The following is a 26,300-nucleotide window of genomic DNA, read 5'->3' as shown; positions in this document are numbered from 1 at the left end:
ATATCCCTGGAGGTATTATTTTCTCTTTAGATCACTTCATGTCATAATGTAAAGAAATGAGGAAAGAGGGGAAAAGAGATATATTCCAAGTAGGGAAAGGTGGGAGCAAATGCGAAAAACCACCACCAGATAGTTTTCTTGGGGCTCTGCGGCTTCAGAAGCCAAAAGGTATCATGAAGATAATGTTTAGAAAACATACCACTCGGGGCGCCTGGGTGGCACAGCGGTTAAGCGTCTGCCTTCGGCTCAGGGCGTGATCCTGGCGTTCTGGGATCGAGCCCCACATCAGGCTCCTCCGCTATGAGCCTGCTTCTTCCTCTCCCACTCCCCCTGCTTGTGTTCCCTCTCTCGCTGGCTGTCTCTATCTCTGTCAAATAAATAAATTCTTTAAAAAAAAAAAAAAAAAGAAAGAAAAAGAAAACATACCACTCATTTCCTTAGCACAGGTTCTTGAGAGATGCATCTGAAAAGGTGGCGGAAGGGAGGCCTTTGGGCTGAACCTAAGGTGTTAAAAAAAAAAAAAGTAAGTTAAAATTCTAATAGCACAGTCTATGCCAAGTTTTAAATATCACTTTTCATTTAAAGTCTCTGCAGCACTGAACAGCAAAACAAGTCAGAATACTTCAAAATGAGCAAAAATGAAAATGATACCTGGTATTAGCTTTCATGTTTCATATTCACCCAGAGAAAAATGTGTTAAAAGATAAATTAATTTTTTTTAATTTTAATGTAGTTATGTTTATTAGTCTTTTTATTATGGTTTTCACTTTTAGAATTTTTCTTTTTTTTTATTATGTTCAATTAGCCAACATATAATACATCATTAGCTTTTGATGCAGCGTTCAACGATTCATTAGTTGAGGATAACAGCCAGTGCTCATCACCACATGTGCCCCCCTTAATGCCAGTTGATGAGTATTAAAAGCTAAATTTAAACTAGAACTTTAAAAGAACTTGGAAGTTAGATTTCCAATTAATCACTTTAAGGGACTAGCCATACAAAGTAAAAAAAAAAAAATCATGCAAAGAAATAAGCAGTTGAACATAAAGAATATTTTGGAATATAACTAAAAAATGAAGGACTTCCATCACCAGATATTGAAATGAGTTATAAAGTTACAATATTTATAATCTTTGAACAGATAAGTAAAATGATACAGAGCTTTGAAATACTCAATATACATTGTATCTGAGCATATGAAAAAAGTGGCATTCCAAAGCACAGAGGGGATTGCTTAAATAAGTTAGAAAAGAAGAAACATAGATTCTTCACATCTCATACCTTCACCCAAATAATTTTTATATAAGTTATATTGGATATATGTAGGAAGATTTTTCCAAATAGGAGGACAAAGAAACCACACACACACACGTTTTCATGTCGGTCTCCCTCACTAGACTACAAGTGTCTTAATGACCTGTTTCCCATGCCTAGGGCAGTGCTTGGTATAGGTAAGGGACAGGGAATGTTTTAGGAGTGAATAAGATGACTGAATGAATCGATGACTTCATCTTGCCCAGTAGTGGGTATGGGACTAGAGTGGATGACAGTGACACAGTAGACATATTTTCCAGTTTTTGGATGGTATGGAAGACACTCTAAAAATTAGATCAATTCTTTGGAATGAAGCATGTCTCATAATATTTTAATTCTATAATAAATTATTAAATGGTAGACTGCCAACACAACTTATTTAATCTACAACGCTATGCAACTATAAGAGCGTCATATTTATGTATTAATGCATCTGGGGAATAACGGAAGATGCCAAAACATATCCGGCTCCTACTTATGCAAAACTGGTAGGGAGACAGCACTTTTTTTCCCGTACACCAGAGCCGTAAAAATGTAAACTGGAACGCTTCCCTGCTCTGAGTCTGCTTTGAGGGCTTTACTATCAGGCAGAGGGTTATAAGCACAGAGAGCACAGAGAGATTATGGCAAGGACAGCTAAGGTTCAAGCATGGGTAGGTCTGACGGGCAGGAAAGAAAACCGTTGACATAGCAAAAGAAAGGTTTCAAGGGAAATTGCAGGGACACGTGAAAAACAAACATAATAAGACGAAAGAGGTCCAATCAATTTTACAACAGTAAGTATAAAACATTTATTATTTTGTTTCTTAAAAGACAAACAGTGGGGCGCCTGGGTGGCTCAGTCGGGTGGGCGTCCGACTCTTGACTTTGGTTCAGGTCATGATCTCAGGGTCATGAGACTGAGCCCCGAGGTTGGCTCCACACTGGTCATGGAGCCTGATTGGGACTCTCTCTCTCCCTCCCACCCCCGACTCTGCTCACACTCTGTCTTTCAAAAAAAAAAAAAAAAAAAAAAAATACTNAAAAAAAAAAAAAAAAAAACCCTATCAAATCTAAGCATATGCTATGTATTAGAGATACATTCTTACCCCAAAAACAGTTATCTAAGGACATACTAGGTGCGGGCATGGGGAGACAGTAATGATCTATGATTACGCAAGAGAAACACACCCCTGTATCATGGACTATACATATAGTTGAGAAAACAGACTGTGGGAAGCAGCTAGGACATGGCCCCCAGTGATTCTTGCCTCTTGGTATCCACAGCCTTGTGTAATCTGCTCCCCTTGAGTCACTTGCTTCTAATCAACAGAATATTTCAAGGCTAAAGGGATTACAAATGATTAGGTTACAGAAGATTCTAATTTCCCCCCCGCCAGCATAATCTCTCCCTTGCTGGCTTTGATGAAGCAAATGGACATATTGGGGAGGCCTATATGGAAAGAAATTAAAGGTGGTCTTTGGCCAACAGCTAGGAACTTGGGCACTGAGAAAAAACTGAAAGGAAATGATTATGCCAACAACCATGTGCATCAGCCCAGAGGCAGATTCTTGCTCAGTTCACCCCAGCCACGGCCAGTACCTTCCCTGCAGCCTCGTAAGGGACCGAAGCAGAGGCCCCAGCCAAGCAGTATCAGCCACAGAAACCAGGAGAAAATAAATATGCATTATAAACTGATAGATTTGTATAATCTCTTACATGAAAATATGTAATAATGCACTGACAAAATTTATAAAAACAAAACCTACTAAGTGCTATGATAGTGGCAAGAGGTATAATGAAAGCACATGATAGAAGGAAGAAACCAAATCAGTAGAGAAAGGAGGAAGTAGAGAGTAAATGTTATTGACACATTATAGTTATAGTAATCTGAATGGTTTGGCACAGCAAAAGAATAGACAGATAATTAGTGATTCTGAATGGAAAGCTCAGAAGCTGAGTCATATATTTATAACAATTTATTATTAGTTAAGACAGCATTTGAAACCAGCATGGAAAGAAAAGATTATGTAATGACTGGTATTAGAACATCTAGCTAATGAGACTGCTAGCTCTCATGCTATACAACCACATAAATTCTGGATTAAAGACTTAATGAAACCATAACATTCTAACAGAAAACAAAAGACCTATTACATAATATTGGGGTAGAAATGCTTTTCTAAGCATAACACCTAAAGGGAGCAGCCACAGGGAACAGACTAGTAGCTGTAACTATGTAAAATTTTAAAGTTTTTGTATAATGAACAACCAAAATGAAGTAAACTGAAGAAACGTTGCCAACATACTACAAAAGGTTAACATCCTTAATTTATACATTATTTTTACAAATGAGAAAAGAAAAAAAACCAGAAGAGTCATGCAAAGGGCAAAGGCATGTAATTCATAAAAAATTTACAAATGGTTGAGTAAACATATGACAAAATTATAACCTCCTTAAGAATCAAAGTCAAAGAAATAGACATTAAAACACAGGTACATTTATTCACCTTTTAGAGTATCAACTAAAAAACTGATGCCTAGTGTTGGCAGGGGTACAAAGAAACAATCACATCCATATGCTTCTAGAATATAATTGGTATAAACTGTGTAGGCCACAAATTAGTAATAGTCTTAGTATGTATACCCTCTTACCCAATTTTACCAATTTATTCTAAGGAACCAGTTATGAATATATGCAAGGACTATTCTACAGATATGTTCACTGTAGAACTGCTTACAATAATGGAAATAATTTATATTCAACAATAGGTGGTTGGACAATGGACTTCCCTGATGACATGAAAAATGATAATGTCGGGGTGCCTGGCTGGTTCAGTCAGAAGAGTATGTGACTCTTGATCTTGGGGTCATGAGTTTGAGCCCCACACTGGGTGGAGAGATTACTTAAAGCAAACAAACAAACAAACTTAAAAAACTGATAATGTAGAAATATTCTTGACCTTGTGGGTTAACAATATATTACCTTTAAAAGAAGTTATAAAACAGTAATACATAGCATGATCCCATTTGTATTTTTAAAAATTTATATACATGTAAATAAAATATATATATATATATTTTTTTTTTAAATATTTATTTATCTATTTTAGAGAGACAGAGAGAGCAGAGGGAGGAGCAGAGGGAGAGGGAGAGAGAATCTCAAGCCAACTCCGAATGAGCACAGAGCCTGATGCAGGGCCCGATCTCATGACCACAAGATCACAACCTAAGCTGAAAGCAAGTCAGGTGCTCAACCAACTGCACCACCCAGGCACCCCTAAAATAGATATATTTTTAGAAGATTTACTTATTTGAGAGAGAGCACAGAGGGAGGGACAGAAGGAAAGGGCAAGATAGAATCCTCAAGCAGACTCCCCACTGAGTGCGGAGGCCCATGCGGGGCTCCATCCCAGGACCCTGAGATCATGACATGAGCTGAAATCAAGAGTCAGATGCTTAATCAACTGAGTCACCCAGGCGCCTCCAAAAGATAGATACTTTAAAAGTTTACATTTATTTTTGGATTAGAGGCAATTTTTAAAATTCCTTTTACTTCCTTATATTTTGCAAATTTTCTATACCATACACATAATACTTTTGCAATCAGAATAAAGCAATAAATGTATTTTAGAAAATGCTTCCTACAAATATTTAGGATGTACTAAACATAAAATAGCTTTAAACATACAAAGACTCGGAAACCAACACTAAATTTATATTCATTTAGCTTAATACTTGAAAGATGCCTTTCTGATCATGGTGCCTGTTGGCTAATGCCAGGCAGCCATTTATTGCTATCCAAAGTCCATGATCTTACTCATTATAATATACACACAACAATTTCTTTTCTCTTTCTGGGCCTAATGGGAACCTTGACCTTTAGCACCGTATTTATCTATGTTTTATGGATAAATATATTAAATACCTAATTTAGTCATCTTATCACCTTAATAAAAATCATGAATTACATTATTTTAGAGAAAAATATTTCCTTCCCTCATATAAACCAGAAAAATCACAAATCAATCATATATCCTTACTCCTGACCCCTCTTTCTATTTTACTGGTGACACATGGTAAACTTAGCTTGATACCTACAATATCATAAAATATTCATCATGTTATTTTTCTAGAACCTTCCAGTTTGTTAACTGGCAGGCATGAGTTCTTAACCAGAGGTTTTGAGAAAGGGCTTCTGGGGCCCATGAATCTCCTGAATTAATATACAAAGATGTATGTATATGTGTAGACATTTATTTTTCTGGGAAGATCATTTATGTCTTTTATCAGCTTCTCAAAAGATTTGGTGAGCCCTCAAATTTTAATAATAGTTTTTACTACTTAATCGCTCTCTCTAAAACAAACAAATAAATATATAAATAAAATTTTTAAAAAACTAGTATTCCCCTATAGATGATATGTTATTTCTCTCTGGCTGTTTTCATGATTTTTTCTTTGTCTTTAGTTTTTAGAAGTTTAATTATGATGTGTCTTCATGTGAGTTTCTATGGATTTAACCTATTTAGGACTCTCTGAACTCTTGAATCTGTAGGTTTATGTCCTTAGCCACATTCGAGAAGTTTTCAGCCACTGTGCCTTCAAATACTCTTTCAGCCCCACTCCTTCTCTTCTCCTGAGTCTCTCCTGAGACTCTGATAATACAAACATTAGACCTCTTCTTATTTTCCCCACAGGTCCCTAAGGCTCTTCTAGGTGTTTTGTTTCCATAGGCCCCTCAGGCTCTGCTAAGTGTTTTTTTAATTTGTTTGTTTTACTTTGTATTTGAAGGAAGTCTACTTACTCTGTTGTTCATATTGGGTCATTTATATTGCTCTAGCTTCAAGTTCACGGATTCTCTCCTCTGTTATACTCATTCTGTCGTTGAGCTTACCCAGTGAATTCTGTAGTCTGGTATTCCATTTTTTAGTACTGTAGTTTCATTTGGTTCTTTTTTATATGTTCTACTTCTTCGGTGAATTCTCTATTTTTCCACTTTTTTCAAATTATTTGCAATTATTCATTGAAGCATTTTTAAGAGAGCTGCTTTAAAATTCTGGTCAGAGAATTTCAACATTTGATTCATCTTGGTGTTGGCATCTGTCAATTGTCTTTTCTCATTCAAGATGTCATTATTCTGGTTCTTAGTATAACAAATGATTTTTTTATTGTATCCTGGACATTTGGACATGTTAGGAGACTCTGAATTCTATTTGAAAGTCATATTTTAGCAGATAGTTACCCTGCTTAGGTTTAGCACATAGCTTCTGGCCCACTTTCGTAGACTGCAGTTCCAATGATAACTCATTTTTCAGTGCCCTCATGATGCTATTCTGGTCTAGTACATTTATTTGTTGCTGTTGGGCTCCTTCTTTAACTCTGCAGGTGCTGCTGATAGGAGTAGAATGCACTTCCCTGAACCTAATGCTGCTAGGTAGAAGGGTGAGAGCACACTAGGCTGTCGGTCGGAAAGCACCATCTTGGGCCTGCTCTTTGGGCTGCTTGGTGCTGGCACAGCTTCCACTCAGTCACTGCTGGTGCAACCTGGAGGAATGGAAGGCACTTACCTACATTGCCCATTGCCACTAAGAGACAGGTAGGAGACACCAGACCATGGGATAGAGAATGTCCCCCTGGGGCCACAATTCAGAATGTCTAAGTCTTGCTCTCATTTTATAGATTCAATTCAAAATGGATCTTGAAATTTAGGCACACAATTAGAGGTGATAATGGTACCTCAGTCACATACTGGACCCAACCAGTGTTTTGGATGAAGATCCAAGTTTTAACTATGTATTTCCTAGACTTCACCAAAATTATAATAACTAGCCATAACTAGCATTAAATATATACCATTATGAAAAATTTTATCTAACTTATTAAAAATAATTAATTCTTTCTAAATATTCTAGTATGGGGGGCAGTGCTGGGATTTTTGAACAGATATGATACAAGAAAATTTGTTTTATAAAGGTGCAAAAAGAATGAAAGAATGTGATACTGATTCATCTATATCAGGAGTTGGTAAACTTTCCTGTAAAGGGCCCACTAGTACACATTTTAGATTTTGCAGGCCATACTATCTCTGCACAGCTACTCAACTCTGTGGTTGTGCAAAAGCAACCATAGATAATATATGAACAGAGGGATGTGGCTTTGTTTCTATAAAACTTTATTTACCAAAAAACAGGCAATGGGCCAAGTTTGGCACATGGGTCATAGTTTGCTGACATGAATTACCTTATAAAACCATAAGATTTAGAGCCAGAAAGGAACTTTGAGATCACCTAGTTTAACATTTTCATTAAATGAATGAGGAAACCACAGCCCAAAAGATGAAATAATCTCACTTATTCCCCTGGCTAGTAAATGGCAGCACCCAAACTAAGACTTTAAGCTTGTCCTTATTCTGTCTAATATTCTGATGCATGGACGTATGATGCTACTGTATAATTATGGACATGATTATTAGAGCACAGTGGAATGTGCAAATCAATAAGATTTTACCAAAAATTTACAAAAGTAATTATAAGGAAGGGTTTCAGAAAAAAATTGTAAGTTATGCTGAAATAGCATATTAGAATAACTTGTGAGAGCTTTTTTTTTTTTCTGTGAGAGCTTTCAATATCAATTTTATAAGGAGAGATTACCAAAAATGCAGAGAAAATATAAAATGAAGATATTCAGACAATGACATTTAGGCAGCAGGAAAAGTGGCCTTGTGGTAATGATGCATTTTCCTGCTACATGTGAACTTACATTAGATAAAACAAAAAGTATTTCCTTCTCATACTGAATATACATTTTTAACATTTATTATCCTACATTCACCAAACTTCTCCTTTTAGCCAGATAAAGCCCAAATACCTGTTGTTGGTAGACATGGTCACATGCCTCTGCACTGGAACGTCCTTGAATACTTGGCTTCCGATAGTTGTGTGTAATGTGTAAGGCGGCATCTCAGCATCAGACTTCACTCCAAGAGAGTTTCCTCTGTCTCTTAACAGTGTTGGATTAGGCTTTTTGTTGATAGAAAAATCTGAAGAAATTCCTGGCTGTCGGAGGGTTGCTTTTGGTTTCCCTATGAAGTTAGGCATACATAATAAAATCAATTAGCTTCCCAAAAGCCTAGTTTTCACTGTGCCACTCCCCTGTCCAGATGTTTTCTGTGGGTCTCTATTCTCAGAACAGTTTGTAAGAACACGAGGAAGTTGCCACTACAGGGCTTGTCAGTAGGGGAAGAATAGATTGGTATTTAGCGGATGAGATTCTTTAAAATGTGTCTTCATCTGCTAAACTTGCCGGTTACCCCTCCTACTCACCAATCAACCCTTCAGTGGAAGCCACCTCATGCTGCTACAAATGCAGCATACTCAGTCCTCCCATCTCTGCTCCATCAATTTGAATTCTTCCCATCATCCAGGTCTGGGTCAAGTTCCCCTTCACCATGAAGCCCTCCATTGCCATTCTCACCACAATTGCTCCCTTGTTGAAAATGCTCACTGTGGCATTTAGGCATCTACTCTTTTATAGTATCATTGAACTACATCTTGAGAATTTAGTTTTAGAATGATTATAAGCTCTTTGAGATAAGTATTCAGTAAACACTGGCTGAGTTGCCTACAACACCTTTGTGTATTATATAATTCATGGTTTTTCCCCTGAAAATAGAGGATTTTAGTATAAAAGTATAAACACATGATTTTAGTATAAAGATACGATTTGCTAAATAAGGCATTAAATCCTAGGTTCTTGGTTCATCCAACATTCTGGATTAGGCTTTCCCCCAAATAACTTAAAAGAGTAAAGCAACGTTTTGCCACAATAAGCTTAATTAAAATCTATTCTGGTGATGGGTAGTAGGGAGGGCACGTATTGCATGGTGCACTGGGTGTTATACGCAACTAATGAAGCATCAAACTTTACATCGGAATCTGGGGATGTACTGTATGGTGATTAACACAATATAATAAAATTAAATTAAAAAAAATAAAATCTATTCTGAATCATTTCAAGCTGTATAATAACTTAGTAAGTCACGCTCATCATCTGGTAATGGAAGTCAATTTCAAAAGGAAATACTAGCTTTAGGTTCCCCCCTTGACATGTGAATGTTAACAAACATAGGTGTTCATCATGAATACAAGTAATGCTTCCATAATTCCATATGATAATGTATTCACGGACAGGCTTAAAATTTTAGCATATGAAAAGAACTCACCTTCTAGAAAAAATGGCATGGTTTTCTTTACTCTCATCTGACAATTAACTTGCCTCCCGGTTTTCCTTTTAGAACTCCTCTGACGAGCCACAAGCTGAGCAATTCTTGCAGTTTCTGTGCAGGCCATGGCATAGCAGGTAATCTATTCATGAGAGGCAAGGTGAGAGGAGAAACATTTCTCAGATTCACTGGTGCCTAGAGGCTCATTTTTAAAAGTGGATCTTAGTGAGTTTACACATCCCAAATCAAACTATATGCAAATATTTACGTTTCTCTCCTTGATACTGTTAGAGCAAAATTACACATTCTGTAAGAGAAACCAAGAATAGTCTAGAACATTGAATAATCTTTCCTCAAATTGAAAATTGTATTTATGCCTTAAATAGGTATTCATTAAACATCTACAATGTGTTAGGAACTATGGGATTAACAAATGAACCAGAAGAAACCTGTGTCACACATATTATCACATATAATCCTTGAGATATATTTTATTTCTGTTTTATACATGGGTAATGGAGGCTCAGGAAAGTTAAGCAAGCTTCCTAAGTCACACAGCTAGGCTACCTCTTTGAATCCAAAGTACGTACTCATAATTGCTGTTTGTATTACCTCTCAAAGACCACCCAATCCTAATCTTGTCACTGAAGTGGATTAACTGGGTGATTTGGGACAAATCAGTTTACCTCCCACATCTTAGCATTCTCAGCTGTAAAGCGGGAATAGGCTTAGATCTGGGGTTTTCAAACTGTTCAATGGCAGCTCTGAGGCCTCATGGTGGTATAGGGGTGAGGGGTGAGGGCAAGGCAGGGCAAGCAGAGGCCCTGGACCCTGTGGCATCTGCTTAAAACACGGCAGCTCAGCTTATCTTTTGAAAAAACTGGTGTGATATAAAGGAGATTTTTTTCAAGTATGTAGGTCTCTAAAGCCCCACCTAGTGTTAAAAAGTCTAAGTTGAAATCAGCAATGAGGCTTTACATAAGCCAGGGCATACTCCTATTCTTTGGCCCAGTATTTCTATTCCTGAAAATATATTACAAGAATACGATTGAAAAGAAGAAAAATTTACATACCCAAATATGTGCAGTGGGGGTTATTTTAGTAATCAAAACTTGGAAACATTAAAAATGTTCATAATAGGAGAACAGGGTTGAGTAAATTATAGCAGAGTAGCCATACGAGGCATTATTAATTTATTAACTCATGAACACATTTGATCATTCACACAGTCAAACACATATTTATTAAGCCCCAACTATTAGGGGTGAAAAAACAACCATTCATCCTCAAGAAACTTACAAAGGAAAAAGACACAAAGAGACTAAATATAAAACACTGTGTCAAGTGCTATCTTGGATGTATTACAAAGTGCCAAGTAGACAGAAGAGGGTGTGGTTAGAGCTGTCTGGGAGAATCAGGGATGTTGAAACAATTTTTATTATTAATATAATAGTTAATTAATTTATACATGCTCCTTAAAAATTATTACAGATCAAGTGAGCCTTCCCTTTGATCACTCTCCCAATCCTGGTCCCCTTTTCCCTCCTCCACCGCCTTCCCTATGCCACCAAACAGACCAAAAACTATTACAAGTTTTGGGGAGAAATAGCCCAGACCTGTTATGTCTATCTACACATGAAGAAATGTACCCAGAAGAATGTGCTGTTTGGGGAAGTGGGTGCTTTTTGTCTTTTGGACGATGTTTTGTCTAGATCTTTCACACTGTACATGGGGCAGATGCCAAGAGGTGAAACTGCTGGGTCACAGGGTATGTGCAATAAAACATTTCATTGCTACACCAAATTGCTATGTAATACTTAACATATTCTTCCAGAGAAAGTAAAAAATTTAAATAATATGATCGTATTGGTGTGAAGGCCATAACAGCCTAGAGAAAGAAGAGATTCAAGACAAGGAGAATGGTAGGGATAGCCCGGTAATAATCAAAGTGCTGAATGATCCATTAGGGATTGAACTAGGGTCCAGATAATAGGAACAGAGAGGAATGAGGTCAAACAATGAGAATTTAAAAGTATCTATTAGCTTTGGTAACCAGGAGGTCATCATGACCTGGGCAAAAACAGTTGTAGCAGATTTATAATGCATGGGGTGTGACACCTGGCAATTAGGTCTCCAGTACACTTATTTTGCTTGAACACTAATGACTGGGCAAACTTTAACTTTAAAATGTTTTATTTAATGTGATTAGAGTCTTACTTTTACAATGAAAAGAATTTGAGGGATAAAGTAAAAGACATCAGAATCTAGGCTGTGCTTTGGATGCTGTTCTATCACTACCAATCTTTCACTTTGACTTCTATCCGAGTTAGGAGATTAGAAGTGCCAGGTAGGCAATTAAAATTGGCTTGACTCTTGTGACATGCACAGTTACCTTCTTACCTCTCCAGATCTACTAGTCTCTATCCTCACAACTGCTGGCACACTTCTCAGATAGGCTTCTAGTGTAGGGTAACCTAACTGCTTAAAGGGGATCCAGTCTCCAGTCAAGGATCTGTACTCTCCTTGGAGCCGGGGTAATGCTATTCCGTTCTTATGAGACTGTAGGACAGCTCGTAGCATTTTTGAAACCAGATCTGCTTCCAGCATCTTCACCTATAAGAACACAATAGAAGGTTACTATAATAGGATTCATTAGTCTATGGATTCAAATAGATTTTCAGGTGTACACGTGTTAGATTATCCCATCAACTATTACTGAATACTTTCTGTGCTATTACAATACAGAGCAATAACTGCTATGGTGGAGAAAATCACAGAACACTATGAGAAGACTGGGAAGTCAGGTGGGCCAAAAGACTAGTCTGGGGAGGGAAGACATCAGGGAATTTTTCCCAGATAAGGGAAGGCCTGAATGGAATGCTGAAGGACATGAAGGAATCAGCCAGGAAAGGAGGAAAAGGAAAAGGCAAGGAGGAAAAGGAATGTGAGGTAAGGATGGGGAGAGGTATCAGCCTCAAGTAAAGGGAAGAGGAAGTTCAAAAGGCATAGAGGTCAGAGAGAAGTACAGGGTTGATTCTGAGGAATTCCAGGCGGTTAAGTGGCTGGACATGATTGAACAAAGACTAAGATTATAAGGTGAGGACTGAAAGATGGGGGCAGGAGAGGTGGAAAGAGGCAGACTCAGAGAAGACTCCTGTATTATGTTAACATGTGCGTTTTGGCAAACATAATGTGGGGCCTTAGAGATATTTTAAATAGGGGAATAAAGTGATTAGCTCTGCATTTTTTTTTAAAGATTTTATTTATTTATGTGACAGAGTGACAGCCAGCGAGAGAGGGAACACAGCAGGGGAGTGGGAGAGGAAGAAGCAGGCTCCCAGCGGAGGAGCCCGATGTGGGACTCCATCCCGGAATGCCAGGATCACGCCCTGAGCCGCAGGCAGACACTCAACGACTGCGCTACCCAGGAGCCCCAGCTCTGCATTTTAGAGAAGATAACTATTCAGTAGTGGGGAAGATAAATGCAAAGGAAAAAACTAATGAGTTGTAAAGACACAGGGCCCTGGGAATAAACAAAAAATCAATTTGAGAGGTAATTAGGACGTAGAATCAACAGAAATTGATTACCTGGTTTGTATAATGAGGGAAGTTCCCAAGTTTCTAGCTTAGAAACATGGTAGGCAGTAATGACCCACACTGAGATGAGGTAAAACAGGTTTGCAAGAGAAGAAGAGAATGAATTCCTCTGGGACATATGGAGGCTGGAATGCTTGTAGGTCAGCCACACGAATATAGTCACTAGGCATTCAGGTTAGAGATCTGAGGTGGATTTAGAGTTGTTGGCCTTCAACATACATGTGGTATTTGGTATCCAGGGAGTCAAAAATAAGCTTAAGGGTGGACCTCTATGGAAGGCTGTCATTAAAGCATGGGCAGAGAAATAAGAACCTATACAAGGCTGAGGAAACGTGACCAGAGAGATAGAAGTAGAAAAGGCAGAGCTCATGTCATATAAACCAAAAGAGGAAAAAACCAAGAAGAATGGCATATTCAAAAGTGTCATACACAGCAGACAGGTCAAGCAAGAGAAAAAAATGAATTTTGGTACCAAAGAAATCTGTGGGGACCCTGGCTGAGGATTTTCATTCGTCAGTAACTGGCATTTTTCAAGATTAACCACTCATATTCTCTTTGGACTAATAGTAAATGGAATGGTGACACAATGAGAGAACGACATTCAAGAAGCCAGGAAAAGTGGACTTAGGAAGGCAAGCTATGGACAACTTGTTAAAAAAATTCTTCCTTCAACAGTGCTACCCAACAGAACTTTCTGTACTGATGGAAGTGTTTTATATCTGTGCTGTCCAATGCATGTGGTGACTGAGCACTTGAAATGTGGCCAGCACCACTGAGGAATTGAATTTTTAATTTAATTGGAATTAAAAGTGGCTAATGGATACTATATTGGACAGTACAGAATTCTAGACAGTCTTATTCTTTCTCTGGTTTACAAAACAAAAAGGAGGAATAGCATACAATGCTAGCAATTCCCTCATTTGTCCATTTTGAAAAGGAGATAAGATATTGGCTTATTTGTGAGTGCTCTTAATTATAAATATGATACTCAAATGACGAGGTTTACACAGCAAATAACCTAAATAGTCATTATATACTTCCCTCTGCTAAACATTAACTCTGTTCAAATTGTCACCACCAGCACCAACATTTAATTCATACTATGTGTATATACACAATGTGTAGTATAATACGTTTGAAAGGGGAATGTGATAAAGACATATATTGTAAACCTTAGGGCAACCACTAAAATTTTTTTTAAAGAAGCATAATTAATAAGCCAGTAGTAAAGATAAAACAGAAAAGAGTCAATCAAAAAGTAATTAGATGTACACCTGAAACTATATAACACCGTATATTGACTACACTGAAATTAAAAAGAAAAAGCTATTAGAAGTAAAAAAAAAAAAAAATTAGGCAAATGGGGGCAGTGGACAGAAACAACACCACCACAAAGAACAGACAGCACAAATAGAAAACATATGGTAAAATGGTAGATTCAAAGCCAGCCATAGCAATGATTACATCAAATGTAAATGTTGAAAATATCCAAAAAAAATTTAGGATTGGTGGAGTGGATATAAAAGACTTATATACACTATATACGAGAAATCTATTTTAAATACATATACAACATAAGTTCAAAGTAAAAAGATATACCATATTTATTAATATGAGAACAAGGAATATCACCTGGGATAAGGACGGACATTACATAATTAAGGAGTTAATTCATCAGAAAGATATAACAAACCTAAATGTGACTGTACCAAATATCAGTGCTTCAAAACACACAAAGTGGAAACCAACAGAGCTGAAAGAATAAATAGCTTTACAATCATTTGGAAAATTCAAAACTTCTTTCTCAGTAACTGGTAGAACCAGTAAACAAAAAATCAGTAAGGATATAGAATAGCTGATTAACAACATCAACCAAACTGACCTAATTGATATTTATAGAAGACTCTATCCCAATAATAGCAGAACATAACATTCTTCTCAAGAGCACGTGGGGGCATTCACCAAGATAGAATATATTCTGGGACTTAAGACAATCCTTGACCAACTTAGAATAACTGAAGTTATACAAAGAGTATCTCATGACCAGAAAAAAAATTAAATTAGGTATCAGTAACAGAAAGATATGTGGACAATCCCTATGCATTTGCAAATTTAATGACATGCTTCTAAAAAACCAAGGGTCAGAAAGGAAGCCTCTTTCAAAACAAAAATATCAGAAAGTATTTTTAAATAAATGAAAACACAATGTACAAAAATTTGCTGGATGGTTAAATAATATTTAAAGGGAATTTTGCAGCATTATATGCTTATGTAGAAAAGAAGAAAGGTCCCAATTCAGTGATCTAATTTACTTATTACCTTGAGAAAAGAGATGATGAGAAAAGATATGATGAAACATATCAGTAATGAAATAGAAAAGAAAGCTGAAGAAAAAAATCATGAAACCAAAACTAGTCTTTTAAAAACATCAATAAAATTAGTAAACTTCCAGGTATATTAATAAAGAAAAAAAGAGGACATGAATTATTATTAGTGGGACTAAAGAACAGGCCATCAAGACAGGTCCTATAGACATTAAAAAGCAAATATGATGAACAACATATGCCAATAAATTTGGTCAATTAGATGAAATGGAGTAAATTCACTGAAAGACATAAATTCCAAAGCTTATTCAAGAAGAAATAGGTAACATTAATATCCCTATATATCTATTAGAGAAGTTAAATTTGTAGCTACAAACCTTCACACAAGGAAGACTCAAATCCAGATGGTTTTATTGTCAATTCCACCAAAAACTTCAAGAAAAAATAATACTACTTCTACACAAACTCTTTTAAAAAACATAGGGGAAGGGAATTACGTCTAAACTCCTTTTATAAGGCCAACATTATGCTGACACAGAAACCAGAAAAAGACATTATAAGAAAAGCACAAACCAACATCCCTCATTAACATAATTGTAAAAACTCCTAACAAAAATATTAACAAATCAAATCCAATAGTATGTAAAAAGGATAACACATCACGATCAACTACGGTTTACTCTAGAAATGCAAGAATGGTTCAACATTCATAAATCAGCCAATGTAACTGACTGTACCAACAGACTAAAGGAGAAAAACCACATGATATCAATAGGTGAAGAAAAGACATTTGACAAAGTTCAAAATCATTTATGATAAAAACTCTCAGAAAATAAGAGTAGAAGGGGACCTCCTCAATCTGATAAAGGATATCTGTGAAAAACCCACAGCTAATATAATGTGTAACAAGAAAAGAATGAATGCTTTCTCCCTAAGATTGGGAACTGGACAAGAAGAATGTTCACCCTCTTCATTCTTGTTCATTATCACACTGAAGGTCCTAGCCAGTGCAAAAAGACTGATTTCAAGAATTACTATAAAAGTATATTAATCAAAGTAACGTAGGTATTGTCAAAAGGACAGTCACATCAACAGAACAGAATACATAATCCAGAAAAAGACCAACACATATATAGTCAACTGATTTTCGACAAAGTTACCAAAAAAATTCAAAGGACAAAAGTTCAATGAAGAGTGCTGGAACACTATTCATCCAAATGCAAAAAATGAACCTTATACCATATTCAAAAATTAACTCAAACAGACCAGTTATGTCCTACTTGAAAAAGCTAAAACTGTAAAACGTCTAAAAACAAAAAACAAAGGAGTAAATCTTTGCAATCTTGGGTTTGGCAAAGATTTTTTTTTAGAACACAGAAGAAAAAATTGACAAATTGGATCTCATCAAAATTTTAAATTTCTGCTCTTTTAAATTTAAACTTCTGTTGAGAAAATGAAAAGACAAGCCACAGACTGAAAGAATATATTTTCATAACATACCTCGTAAAGGACTGGTAACCAGTATATACAAACGACACTCAAAACTCAGTAAGAAAACAAAGAGCCCAATTTAAAATGTGCAAAAGATGGGGCGCCTGGGTGGCAGAGTGGTTAAGCGTCTGCCTTTGGCTCAGGGCATGATCCCGGCGTTATGGGATCGAGCCCCACGTCAGGCTCCTCCACTATGAGCCTGCTTCTTCCTCTCCCATTCCCCCTGCTTGTGTTCCCTCTCTCGCTGGCTGTCTCTATCTCTGTCAAATAAATAAATTAAAAAAAAATCTTAAAAAAAAATAAATAAAATGTGCAAAAGATTTGAACACACAACTGAAGCTTACTAAAGTAGAGACGTAGATAGCCAAAAACACATTATTCATTAGAGAAATGAAAATTAAATCTGCAATGAGGCATCACTACCCATCTATTAGAACAGTTTAAACTTTTAAATAACCAACAATATGAAGTGCTGATAAGAATGCAGAGCAACTGGAATTCTCGCACATGTCTGGTGGGCTTGCAAAACAGCACTTTGACAAAAAGCGGCCTGGCAGTTTCTTATGAAGTAAGAAGCATATACTTATCATACGATCCAAAAAACTTACATGTAGGTCATTACCCAAGAGAAAGAATGACATGTGTTCATATAAAAACCTGTACTTAAATATTTATAGTAGCTTTATTCATAATTACCACCAAGTTAGAAACAGTCCAAATGTCTATCAGCAGGTGAATGAATCAACAAAAGTGGCACATCCACACAGGGAAGTACTACTCAGCAATTAAAAGGAACGAACTATTGATACATAAAACTGTATGGATGATTCACACATTATGCTAAGTGGAAAAAGCCAGACACAAAAGACTCTATGCTGTAGGATTCTATTTATGTAACATTCTGGAAAAGGCAAAACTATCCACATAGAAATTCGAACAGCGGTTGCCAAGGGATGGGAGTATAGGGAGGGGACGGACTACAAACAAGGCACAGGGCAATTTTGGGAGTGATGGAAATATTCCACATCTTGATTGGCAAACTGTGTAAGTTTGTCAAAATTCATAAAACTGCAAACAAAAAAGGGTGACTTTTATTATATGTAAAGTATATATCAATAAGTCTGAGAAAAAGAACTTCTTTCAAGTTGTGCCACTTTGTGGTCAACTCTTCCCCTCTCATACACACTGTCCCGGCTCCTGGCAGCTGGTTTCTGGTTTCTGTCAGTAGAGATCACTTTTGCCTGGTGTTCTTGAGTTTCATCCATGTTTCCCCATTTACCAGCAAATACTTCTTCAAATATGATAAGTAGTATTTCACTGTGTAGACATGCCACAATTCATTTATCCAGCCGAATGTTGATAGGCATTTGGATTGCTTCCAGTTTGGGGGCTATTATAAATAAAACTGCTTTGAATAGTATAAATCTTTGGGTAGGCATATGTTCTTTTTTTCTCTTGTGAGAATCTAAATTCTGAGATTTGGATTTTATAAAAATTGAATATACATAATAATTCTGGGAGGAAAGTATTCTCATTCTGTAGATGAGAAAACCAAAGCTCAGGGAAGTTAAATAACCAAGACATGATAAGATGTATGGAAGCCACTCACAGGGATGGTATAGATTCCAAGTCAGCGAGATAGACAGGCATTCTAAAGAGTAAACAGAAAATTCATGGCAGCAAAAGACGACAGCTGCAGAGTCTCAAAACCTCCATTCCCCTGATGTCCAACCACACTTTGCCTATGTTGGCGAGCAGCTCAGAGAGGATGGATTTGGGACCTGTATTTCAAGGTTACCAGAAGTTAAATCTAAAGTGTAAATTCTGGCTCTTAACTAGTAAACTCCCGATGTAAGAGACAGACTTCGATTTGTAATGGTTCCTGACTCAACAGTCAATGATCACTGAACCTTAACTGCACAGTTACTTCTTCAAGTAGGAAAAATCATAATGGAGGCTGGCCAAGTTCTAATTTGCAAGAGGAGAAACTAAAGGATAACCTACTGACCTCCCAGAGCCAAGCCTCCCCAACTTTTTTACCCCCACCTTTCCCACCTTCTTTCCCTCAAATCTCTGTCCCTCCCACCTGTCCATCTAGAGCTCTTCCGAGTAAAGCTGGACTTTGTATCTCTGTGTATCCGCAGATGGGCCTGGACTATGAATCATGCACACATGATGTGTAGATATGATGCCAGGTGGTCAGCACACATGTAGGAACACACCCGCTTGGGTGTGAGCAGTGTACCTGCATCTGTTCAGACCAGACTATTTAGTACGTCTGGCTCCTCCCCAGTCAGAAACACTATAAATTCCTGCCGAGAGTTTCAGTAGGAAGGACTTATCCTTCACCTTGAGAAGGACTTTCTACTGCCTCCTCCTTCCCTTTTTTCTGGAAAGAGCATCTGTTCCTCACTGTGGAACTACCTGCTCACTGTGGTCTTCTCCCCAGCTACATTAGTGGGTGGGCAGCAATCACCAATTTGTGGGGGTGAACAAATTCTCATAAATGCATTCTACTCACTAATGGACATCCTATGGCTAAAACATAATAGAACTCCATTACGATGCTGGCTTGAAAGGACAAGTCTAATCCCACCTTAGAAGCTAATCAGAGACTGGGTCTATAGGCTGCCCTGTATGAAAGCCTTCTACTTCCACCCTTGGGAGAACCACTTCAGACCACTTTCTTTGAAATGCCCCTTCTACCTTCCTAAGTTCTGCTCAGAAAGAACTGCCAGCAAGGATCTCCCAAACATTAACAATTTGGGGGTGCTGCTAACTAGCAGCTGACATACTGATTTTGATTTGATTGTGGGGAGAGACGGAGGATTGCGGAAGGCTGTGGCCATGCCTCTTCTTGCTGGTGTCTCCAAGTTCAATATCACTATGCAAAGAGCACTTACTTTCCTGGGACAAATCCTTTCTCCTGGGGCTCTGATATCCTTCTATGTAAAATGAAGCAACTCAGTATCAGTGGTTCTCAACTCCTTACCACCATCATCACGTGATACATGCAGACAGACAGGCTGACAGACAGACATTCACAGTTTCCCCACTCCTGACTATCTCCGTGGTGGTCGCTCTAGTCCATGCCAACGACATCTCTCGCCTGGATTGGGGCAATTGCCTCTGAGCTGCTCTCAACTTCCACTTCACCTCCTAGAATCTCTTCTCCGCACGGGGGCCACACAGCTCGATGCCTCAGCTCCTTCAGGTATTTGCTCAAAGGTTACCTTCTCAGCAAGGCCTTCCTCGGCCACCTTATCCAAAATTAGAACTGTTATGCTGGCTGCCCAGTATTCCCTACACCCCTTCCCTACTTTATTTCACTCTTTTGCACTTATCACTGCCCAGTATTCCTTATTTAATTGTACCATCTGTTTCCCCAACTTGATTATAAGCTCCACGAAAGCTGGAATTTGTGAGGTTTTGTTCACTACTGAATCCTTAGTGCCTAGCCCACAACAAGAGCTCAATTAACATTAGATGAATGAGTGAGAAATCCTCCATCTATCTAATACTCCTTTTCTACTTACTAAAATATAGCATAATGCATGTGAATTATTAATCATCTTTAATTTACTTTATTAAAAAATGACTTGCAGATTTTAATGATTGTTATTAACTGAGACAGCCTATTATGTCACCAAGCTGTGGTTGAGAAACATCAGGTAGATTATTTCAAGGCCTTTCACTCTGAGCCAGTGCTCTCAATGAGTAAGTCCAGGTCAGGGACACAGTGTTACTGTAAGTTCACCCATCCCAATGAGCCGTAGGCACTGCCTAAATTCAGTAAGTATCTCACACTTACATGTATTCCTGTTTTTCAAACAGTGTGCATATACTGTTGGGATTCACAAACAAATTGATACTGAATTCACAACAGCTTTTAGTAACTATAACTTTTTGGAGGGAAAGGTGGTCCCTTGGACTATGAGACTGAAGATCTCAAAGCTGTTGAAAAGCAGTGAAGCACAGTAAAGCCTGGGAGGGAAAATGTGACTGACTATACATCTTGTTCAGATGTAGGTGGTATTCTCATGCTCGTCAATTTCTTCCAGGTGCATTTGCGATTTCTACATTAGCATTATTACATTGGGCAATGAAAAAGAAAGTTACAACTAAAGCTTTAAAAAAATCATTATTTTCCAATCTATATTGCTTTAAAATGTTCTAAATTTTCTGAAGACAATTACACTCAATAACTTTTGTAAAAAGCATACAACACTTTCCTCTAACTATATAAATTAAGTTTATTATCTTGGATGTCATCCATTAGAAGCACAAGAGGAAGTTTATGGGAATTTCAACTCTGTGTCTCAATGGCAAACCTTTAGGTATCCTTCCCCCCAAAAATTAAGTTTGGAAGTTTCTCTGAAGTGGCTCCCCAAATTTTTAAAGTTGCCATTTTGACCTCTTAACTCTTTTCCCTTATTTCTACTCTCTGAAAGTGTTGTTAGAAATATTAATTCTGAGTTTAAGAAAACTTAAATTATTTTTATTTTGAGAATGTTATGCAAGTCCCGGTGACCATAAGTTAGGCTACGCTGAGAGAAATAAGGCTGGTTATCTCTGTTTTAGACCACAGCTTTTCAGGTTAAAATTCTTAAGGGTTTCCTTAGACAATATAGGGTCTGCTTGAGCTGAATAATCCTAAACAGCAGAGTAAAGTGGAGGTGGGTCTGGGGAATTACTTAAACAAAGTATTTTTGACCTCAAAAACTAACCAAGGTCAGTTAGCAAAGACCTCAGGGAGGAAGAAAAGGGCCACAATAGGTCACAACAAATTGCACTTGACTTTCACTTCTTTGTCTTGTTCTTTTTTTTCCTCCTCCTTTCCTTGCTTCTCTTCTGAATGACAAGCATCAACAGTAGAGTTATATGAGCTTACTAGGGTATTTGGCATTCAGTAGTTACTTGCATTTCCTGGAAGCGTGATGTGGATGGGAAACTACCTATGAATATATGCATTAAATGGCTAGGAGCACAATGATAAAAGCATTGGTATATTGGAGAAATTTTTAGTGCAGCATTAAATTTGAAATATCAGAATTTTCCCAGATTTTCTTATTTGCCTCATTAACATACTTATGAACTGGAAAGCTTGGTAAGAAAGCCACTGGATCTCCTCCAAGATTTCTCAATTAGTAGACAAAAAGTCACTTACTGCTTTGGCAAAGGCTCAGGGAGCAGAGATTCTGTGCTAGACCACAATCCCACAATGTTCCCATACCCTGCCCAGCTTCAGAAAGCAGCATAGGATGGTGGGCCCAACCTCAGAGTAGGGAGTTGAGAGAAGCATGGAATACTGGTGAGCACCTTCAGACCATCTCCTCCAAGCCCTTCAGTTTAATAATGAGGAAACTGAGCCCCAGAGCAATTATTCCAGGTCTCACATATTTTTATGGCCAGAACCACAACAAGAACCCAGGTCTTCTGGTTCCCAAACTTAGGGCTTCCTTTTAGACAGCTGCTCCAAATGTCTAGAATTGGCTTCTGCAAGTAATTTGGACTTAGGGAACACCGACTTAGTGATCGGCCCTTAAAGTGGCAGGAAACAGGGATCAGCACCCAAATCCAAAAGAATCTCTAACTGTTGCAAATATTCAGTGGTAGCAATTGAAATTTCCTTTTATCCTTTCACTCTGTTCTTTTTCTTTTTACTACACAAATCACAGAACACTCCAAAGTGCTAATAATGTACAAGAAGTGAGGCAAGGAGTAGGGGAAAGTAACCTTTAAGAACGCAATATTTAAATGATTTAAATAGCCTAAAATAATTCTCACACTCAAAACTGTATTTTGGAAATTCACAGCTTTTCTCCTTAATATACCTGATAATTGTCCTGAGAAAGTCTTATTCGGAGAATGTGCTTTCAGTGTCCTCTAGATACAGTCTTTACCACTAGCCTCCCTGACTCAGTCATTTACATGCTATGTGCTTCCCAGAGCCTGAGATTCCTCACTATCCATTAGCCAAGCCGGTCCAGCTCTCACCTGTGCTTTCTCTTCTCTAAGTTTCTCTTTTCTCACCTATTTCCAACCGTACTGTGTGGCTCATCTTCTTCAGTGTCATAAATTTGAGTTGAAGAGTGGCACTAAACCCCAGAATAAATCTGAAGAATTACTAGGCTAAGTTGAAATCACCGAGTAATCTCTCTTACCTTCTTTAGTCAGCTACGCAATTTTTAGTACCTCCTTAGGGAAAATACTTATGGTAACTGGCTGCCCTTTTACCTGAAGACACTATTTTAGCAACAACTCAGGCCCTCAAAGTTCAGAATGTCTGTGCCAAAAAGATTTTAGATACCTAGTTTATCCCCAAGCCCCCATTTTACAAATCAATAAACGAGAGCCTAAGAGAGGGAAGGTTTTGGTCTGAGACCCTTTCAGGATGATTTCTCATCTTGCAACAGTTTAACATGTTCTTTTTTCTTTCCAATTAGAATATAGTCTACTTGTTACCACCTGAATTACTCCTTTACCAACTCCTTTTAAAAGGAAAGATAGTAATTAATGCCTTCAGGTGATGATATATTTCCTTAGGGTATCATTAGGGAGCATTTATTATTATTATTATTATTATTACTATTATTGTAATTTCAAGCTCTAAACTGTACATGCATTACTAACTATATATTATGAATAATAAGTAAGGGATTTCCATAAAGCTACATATTAGAGAAAAAAACTCTTGAGATAATAAAGTGGCTTAGTTAGGATTTGGGGTCTTAATCCTAGTTCTGCTACTAATTACCTGTGACCCTTTGAGCAAGTCACTTCAGGTCTCTTTTTTTCATATGGAAGATAGGAAGATGGACAAGATCTGTGATTCTCAACTTTCCTTGGAGTCCTTCAAGTTCTGAAGTGGGATCCACAGATCTAATGGAAACCATAGGCTTGCTTCCTCCTGACAAAGCTGCACAGCTACAATACTGAGTTTGCTTTGGAGTCACTAAGTATCTTGCACTGAGCAGCAGCTCTAATTGGCATATATACACATCACAGCTAAAAATGACAAAATCGATTACTTTTAAATAATTTGAATGACAAAATTTAAAAAAAATACATTTGGCCCATTGGGGAAATAAAAAGAATGAAGCTTTCCAAGGCACAAAGATGGGAGTAGAGGGCAGAGAAAATAAGTTTGCATAGAGAAAGAAAAAAACAATTCACATAAATATGGAATTACATGTCACTCAACTACCAAGGAACGTGGGTCCTTACTGTATTCATCTGCTGATCCTGAAAGCACCCAAATGCAAAACACTCTGCCGAATCTCAGTTCTTGAAAACAGCACTTGATTAAACACAGAATAGGCACTTAGAGTTGGATTATAAAGTATTTTCCCGTAAATTCATATTAAGTCTCCAACTAGATTACATTGCACAGAGAATTTAAAGAGAAGTCCTTCAAGAAGTTTAAATCTCTTGGTACAAAACAGTAGTTCATTCAGCCACGTTCAACCAATACACTTAAAAGGGCATTAGCAGGGATTATGTTCCATCTCCAGTCTACAGAGACTGAAATCTGAAGGCACTGCCAACTGCTGCCTCACAGTCTCACCATGTTTAACTAGCAAAGAGGAAATCTGTGTGCCACCAAAGGGCCCTGGGCTGCAGCACAGGAGATGTGGATTCTAATGCAGCTGGCCCCAGGAGCAATTATACTGCACCCAGCACAGTACTTTGCATGGAACTGATGCTCTGAAATGTCAATTAAGTGGAAATGGAAAAAGCCCCACCACGTGCCAATTAATGTCATATTAGAGAACTCCATGAAACTGAAATCCAGTTATATAAAATATGGGAAGTCTGGGAGAAGGAAAAGAGTTAACATTTCTTGACCATTATTATAAGCCAAAGGATTTACAGTAGTTACCTCACAAAAGCTGTGTGGAATTATGTCAAACATTTCCATTTGATACACAGAAAAGCAGGCTCAAAGAAAGTAATTTATTCACGATCCACAATTAGTAAGAGGAGAAGCCCAGATTTCCAACCCAGGTCTGCAAAGCCCCCACTATTTGCAGTATGCAACACCTACACATCAAGGCAGCCGAGGATGAGTTAGAAATCTGGATCTAAGTTTCACTTCCGTCATTAAGTTGCTGCATATCACTAGGCAGAACACTTTACTGCAAGTTTTCCACCTGCACGATGCGGGGTGGGGCGGTTGACCCAGATCAGTAGTTTTGTTTTGTTGGCGGTTATCAGAATCCTTTTAGGCCAGGACTTTTTCTAATACAGGTATTTCCCCTTCTTGCTCTCTGAAACTATTTGGGACTGGTTATAACCGGGAATATATCATACCCCGCAAGCGGAACGGAGCAGGAAAGTTGTACGGGCTCCAAGCCCCCTCCCATTAATTTGAGGCTGAGCACCTGACCCTGTTGGATCTTGATCAAAGTTAAGAAACAACTCATTCATGGATTATGTTTCCCTCCTGGCTGGGTACCCGCCTGGGGCTCACGGTTCAAGAGCAATGTATAGTATTTGGGTCCTGCATTACCTGAGCGGCCTGCATGGGCTGGTCCGCAGAGAGGCCAGTGCGTTTGAGGGACTGAAAGCTCACGGTGTAAAATACCAAGCTCAGACAGCCGGGGGCTCTGATATGCCCTGCTCCGGGCGGGCAGCTGTGGAACCACTTCCTGGTCAGCGTCTCCCGCCCCTCGTCCACACCCCCACTGCTTCATTTCCCCCTTGCACTGAGTGTCCCGGCGGCGGGAGGGTCTGTCAGGCTCCTGGGCGGACGCCCAGCCTGTCACCCTGCGGCCGGGGGAGGGGTCCCATCAGAGATTTAAAACACAACGCTCTGGAATTCCAACTCCCCCCGGGGCATCCCCTGCAGCTGCAGGGAAGAGGCCCCAGGCCCGTTCGAGTCCCGCCCGGGCCACTGTCCTGCTAGCGACCCAGGTGCGCCGCGCCAGCCCCAAGCCTCGTCCGACGTCGCCCGGCACCTGTCGCGCCCGCAGCGGCAAGACTTGCGCTCACCTAGTCCCGGGGGCCCACGGCCCGTCTCCACGCCTCCGGGCCCAGCTCCCGCCGCCGTCTCCGCCAGGGCCACAACCACGGCCGCCGCCCACTTTCGGTTTCCCCGCACGGCCGGAGCCGCCACCGCGGCTCGGGAATCACCTCAAGCCCCCGCCCCGCCCCACTCCGCCCCGCCCCGCTCCGCCCCGCCCCTAGGGCAGCCCGGCCTCGGCTCTGCGCACGCGCGGGCTCCCCGGCCGCGACGACCCACGCCGGCGTCCGCGCGTGGGAAGGGAAACCGACGCCGCCTAGCGGTTTCTGCGCGTGCCCACGCACTGGCCGACGGCGGAAGACGACTGCGGGGCGGACTCAGGCGCGCCTCCTCGTGGACGACTCAAG

General features: G+C 38.9%; 1 protein-coding gene across 5 annotated transcripts in view; it reads right to left on the bottom strand.

Moving 5' to 3' along the window:
- The window catches only part of TDRD7 (tudor domain containing 7), a 73,944-nt gene extending 47,868 nt beyond the window's left edge, over positions 1 to 26,076 (bottom strand). For 2 of the 5 annotated variants that reach the window (XR_004626517.1, XM_002914935.4), the window contains exons 1-5: positions 25,923 to 26,076; positions 11,917 to 12,129; positions 9,517 to 9,658; positions 8,163 to 8,376; positions 427 to 500 (exon numbers count right to left, since the gene is read on the bottom strand). Coding sequence is in view for 4 of the 5 variants with exons in the window: in XM_002914935.4 (XP_002914981.1) it covers positions 427 to 500; positions 8,163 to 8,376; positions 9,517 to 9,658; positions 11,917 to 12,123 (637 nt within the window). In the remaining variant the exon portion in view is untranslated. Of the gene's footprint in view, positions 1 to 426; positions 501 to 6,099; positions 6,787 to 8,162; positions 8,377 to 9,516; positions 9,659 to 11,916; positions 12,131 to 25,922 lie in introns of those variants that run through there. The other 3 variants (XM_019794885.2, XM_011219348.3, XM_034664158.1) reach the window with 3 other exon arrangements.
- Between the last annotated feature and the right edge of the window lie 224 nt (positions 26,077 to 26,300).

The sequence above is a fragment of the Ailuropoda melanoleuca genome, chromosome 7 (genome assembly GCF_002007445.2).
Source record: "Ailuropoda melanoleuca isolate Jingjing chromosome 7, ASM200744v2, whole genome shotgun sequence".
NCBI lineage: Eukaryota > Metazoa > Chordata > Mammalia > Carnivora > Ursidae > Ailuropoda > Ailuropoda melanoleuca.
This window is presented reverse-complemented; position numbering and strand designations above follow the sequence as displayed.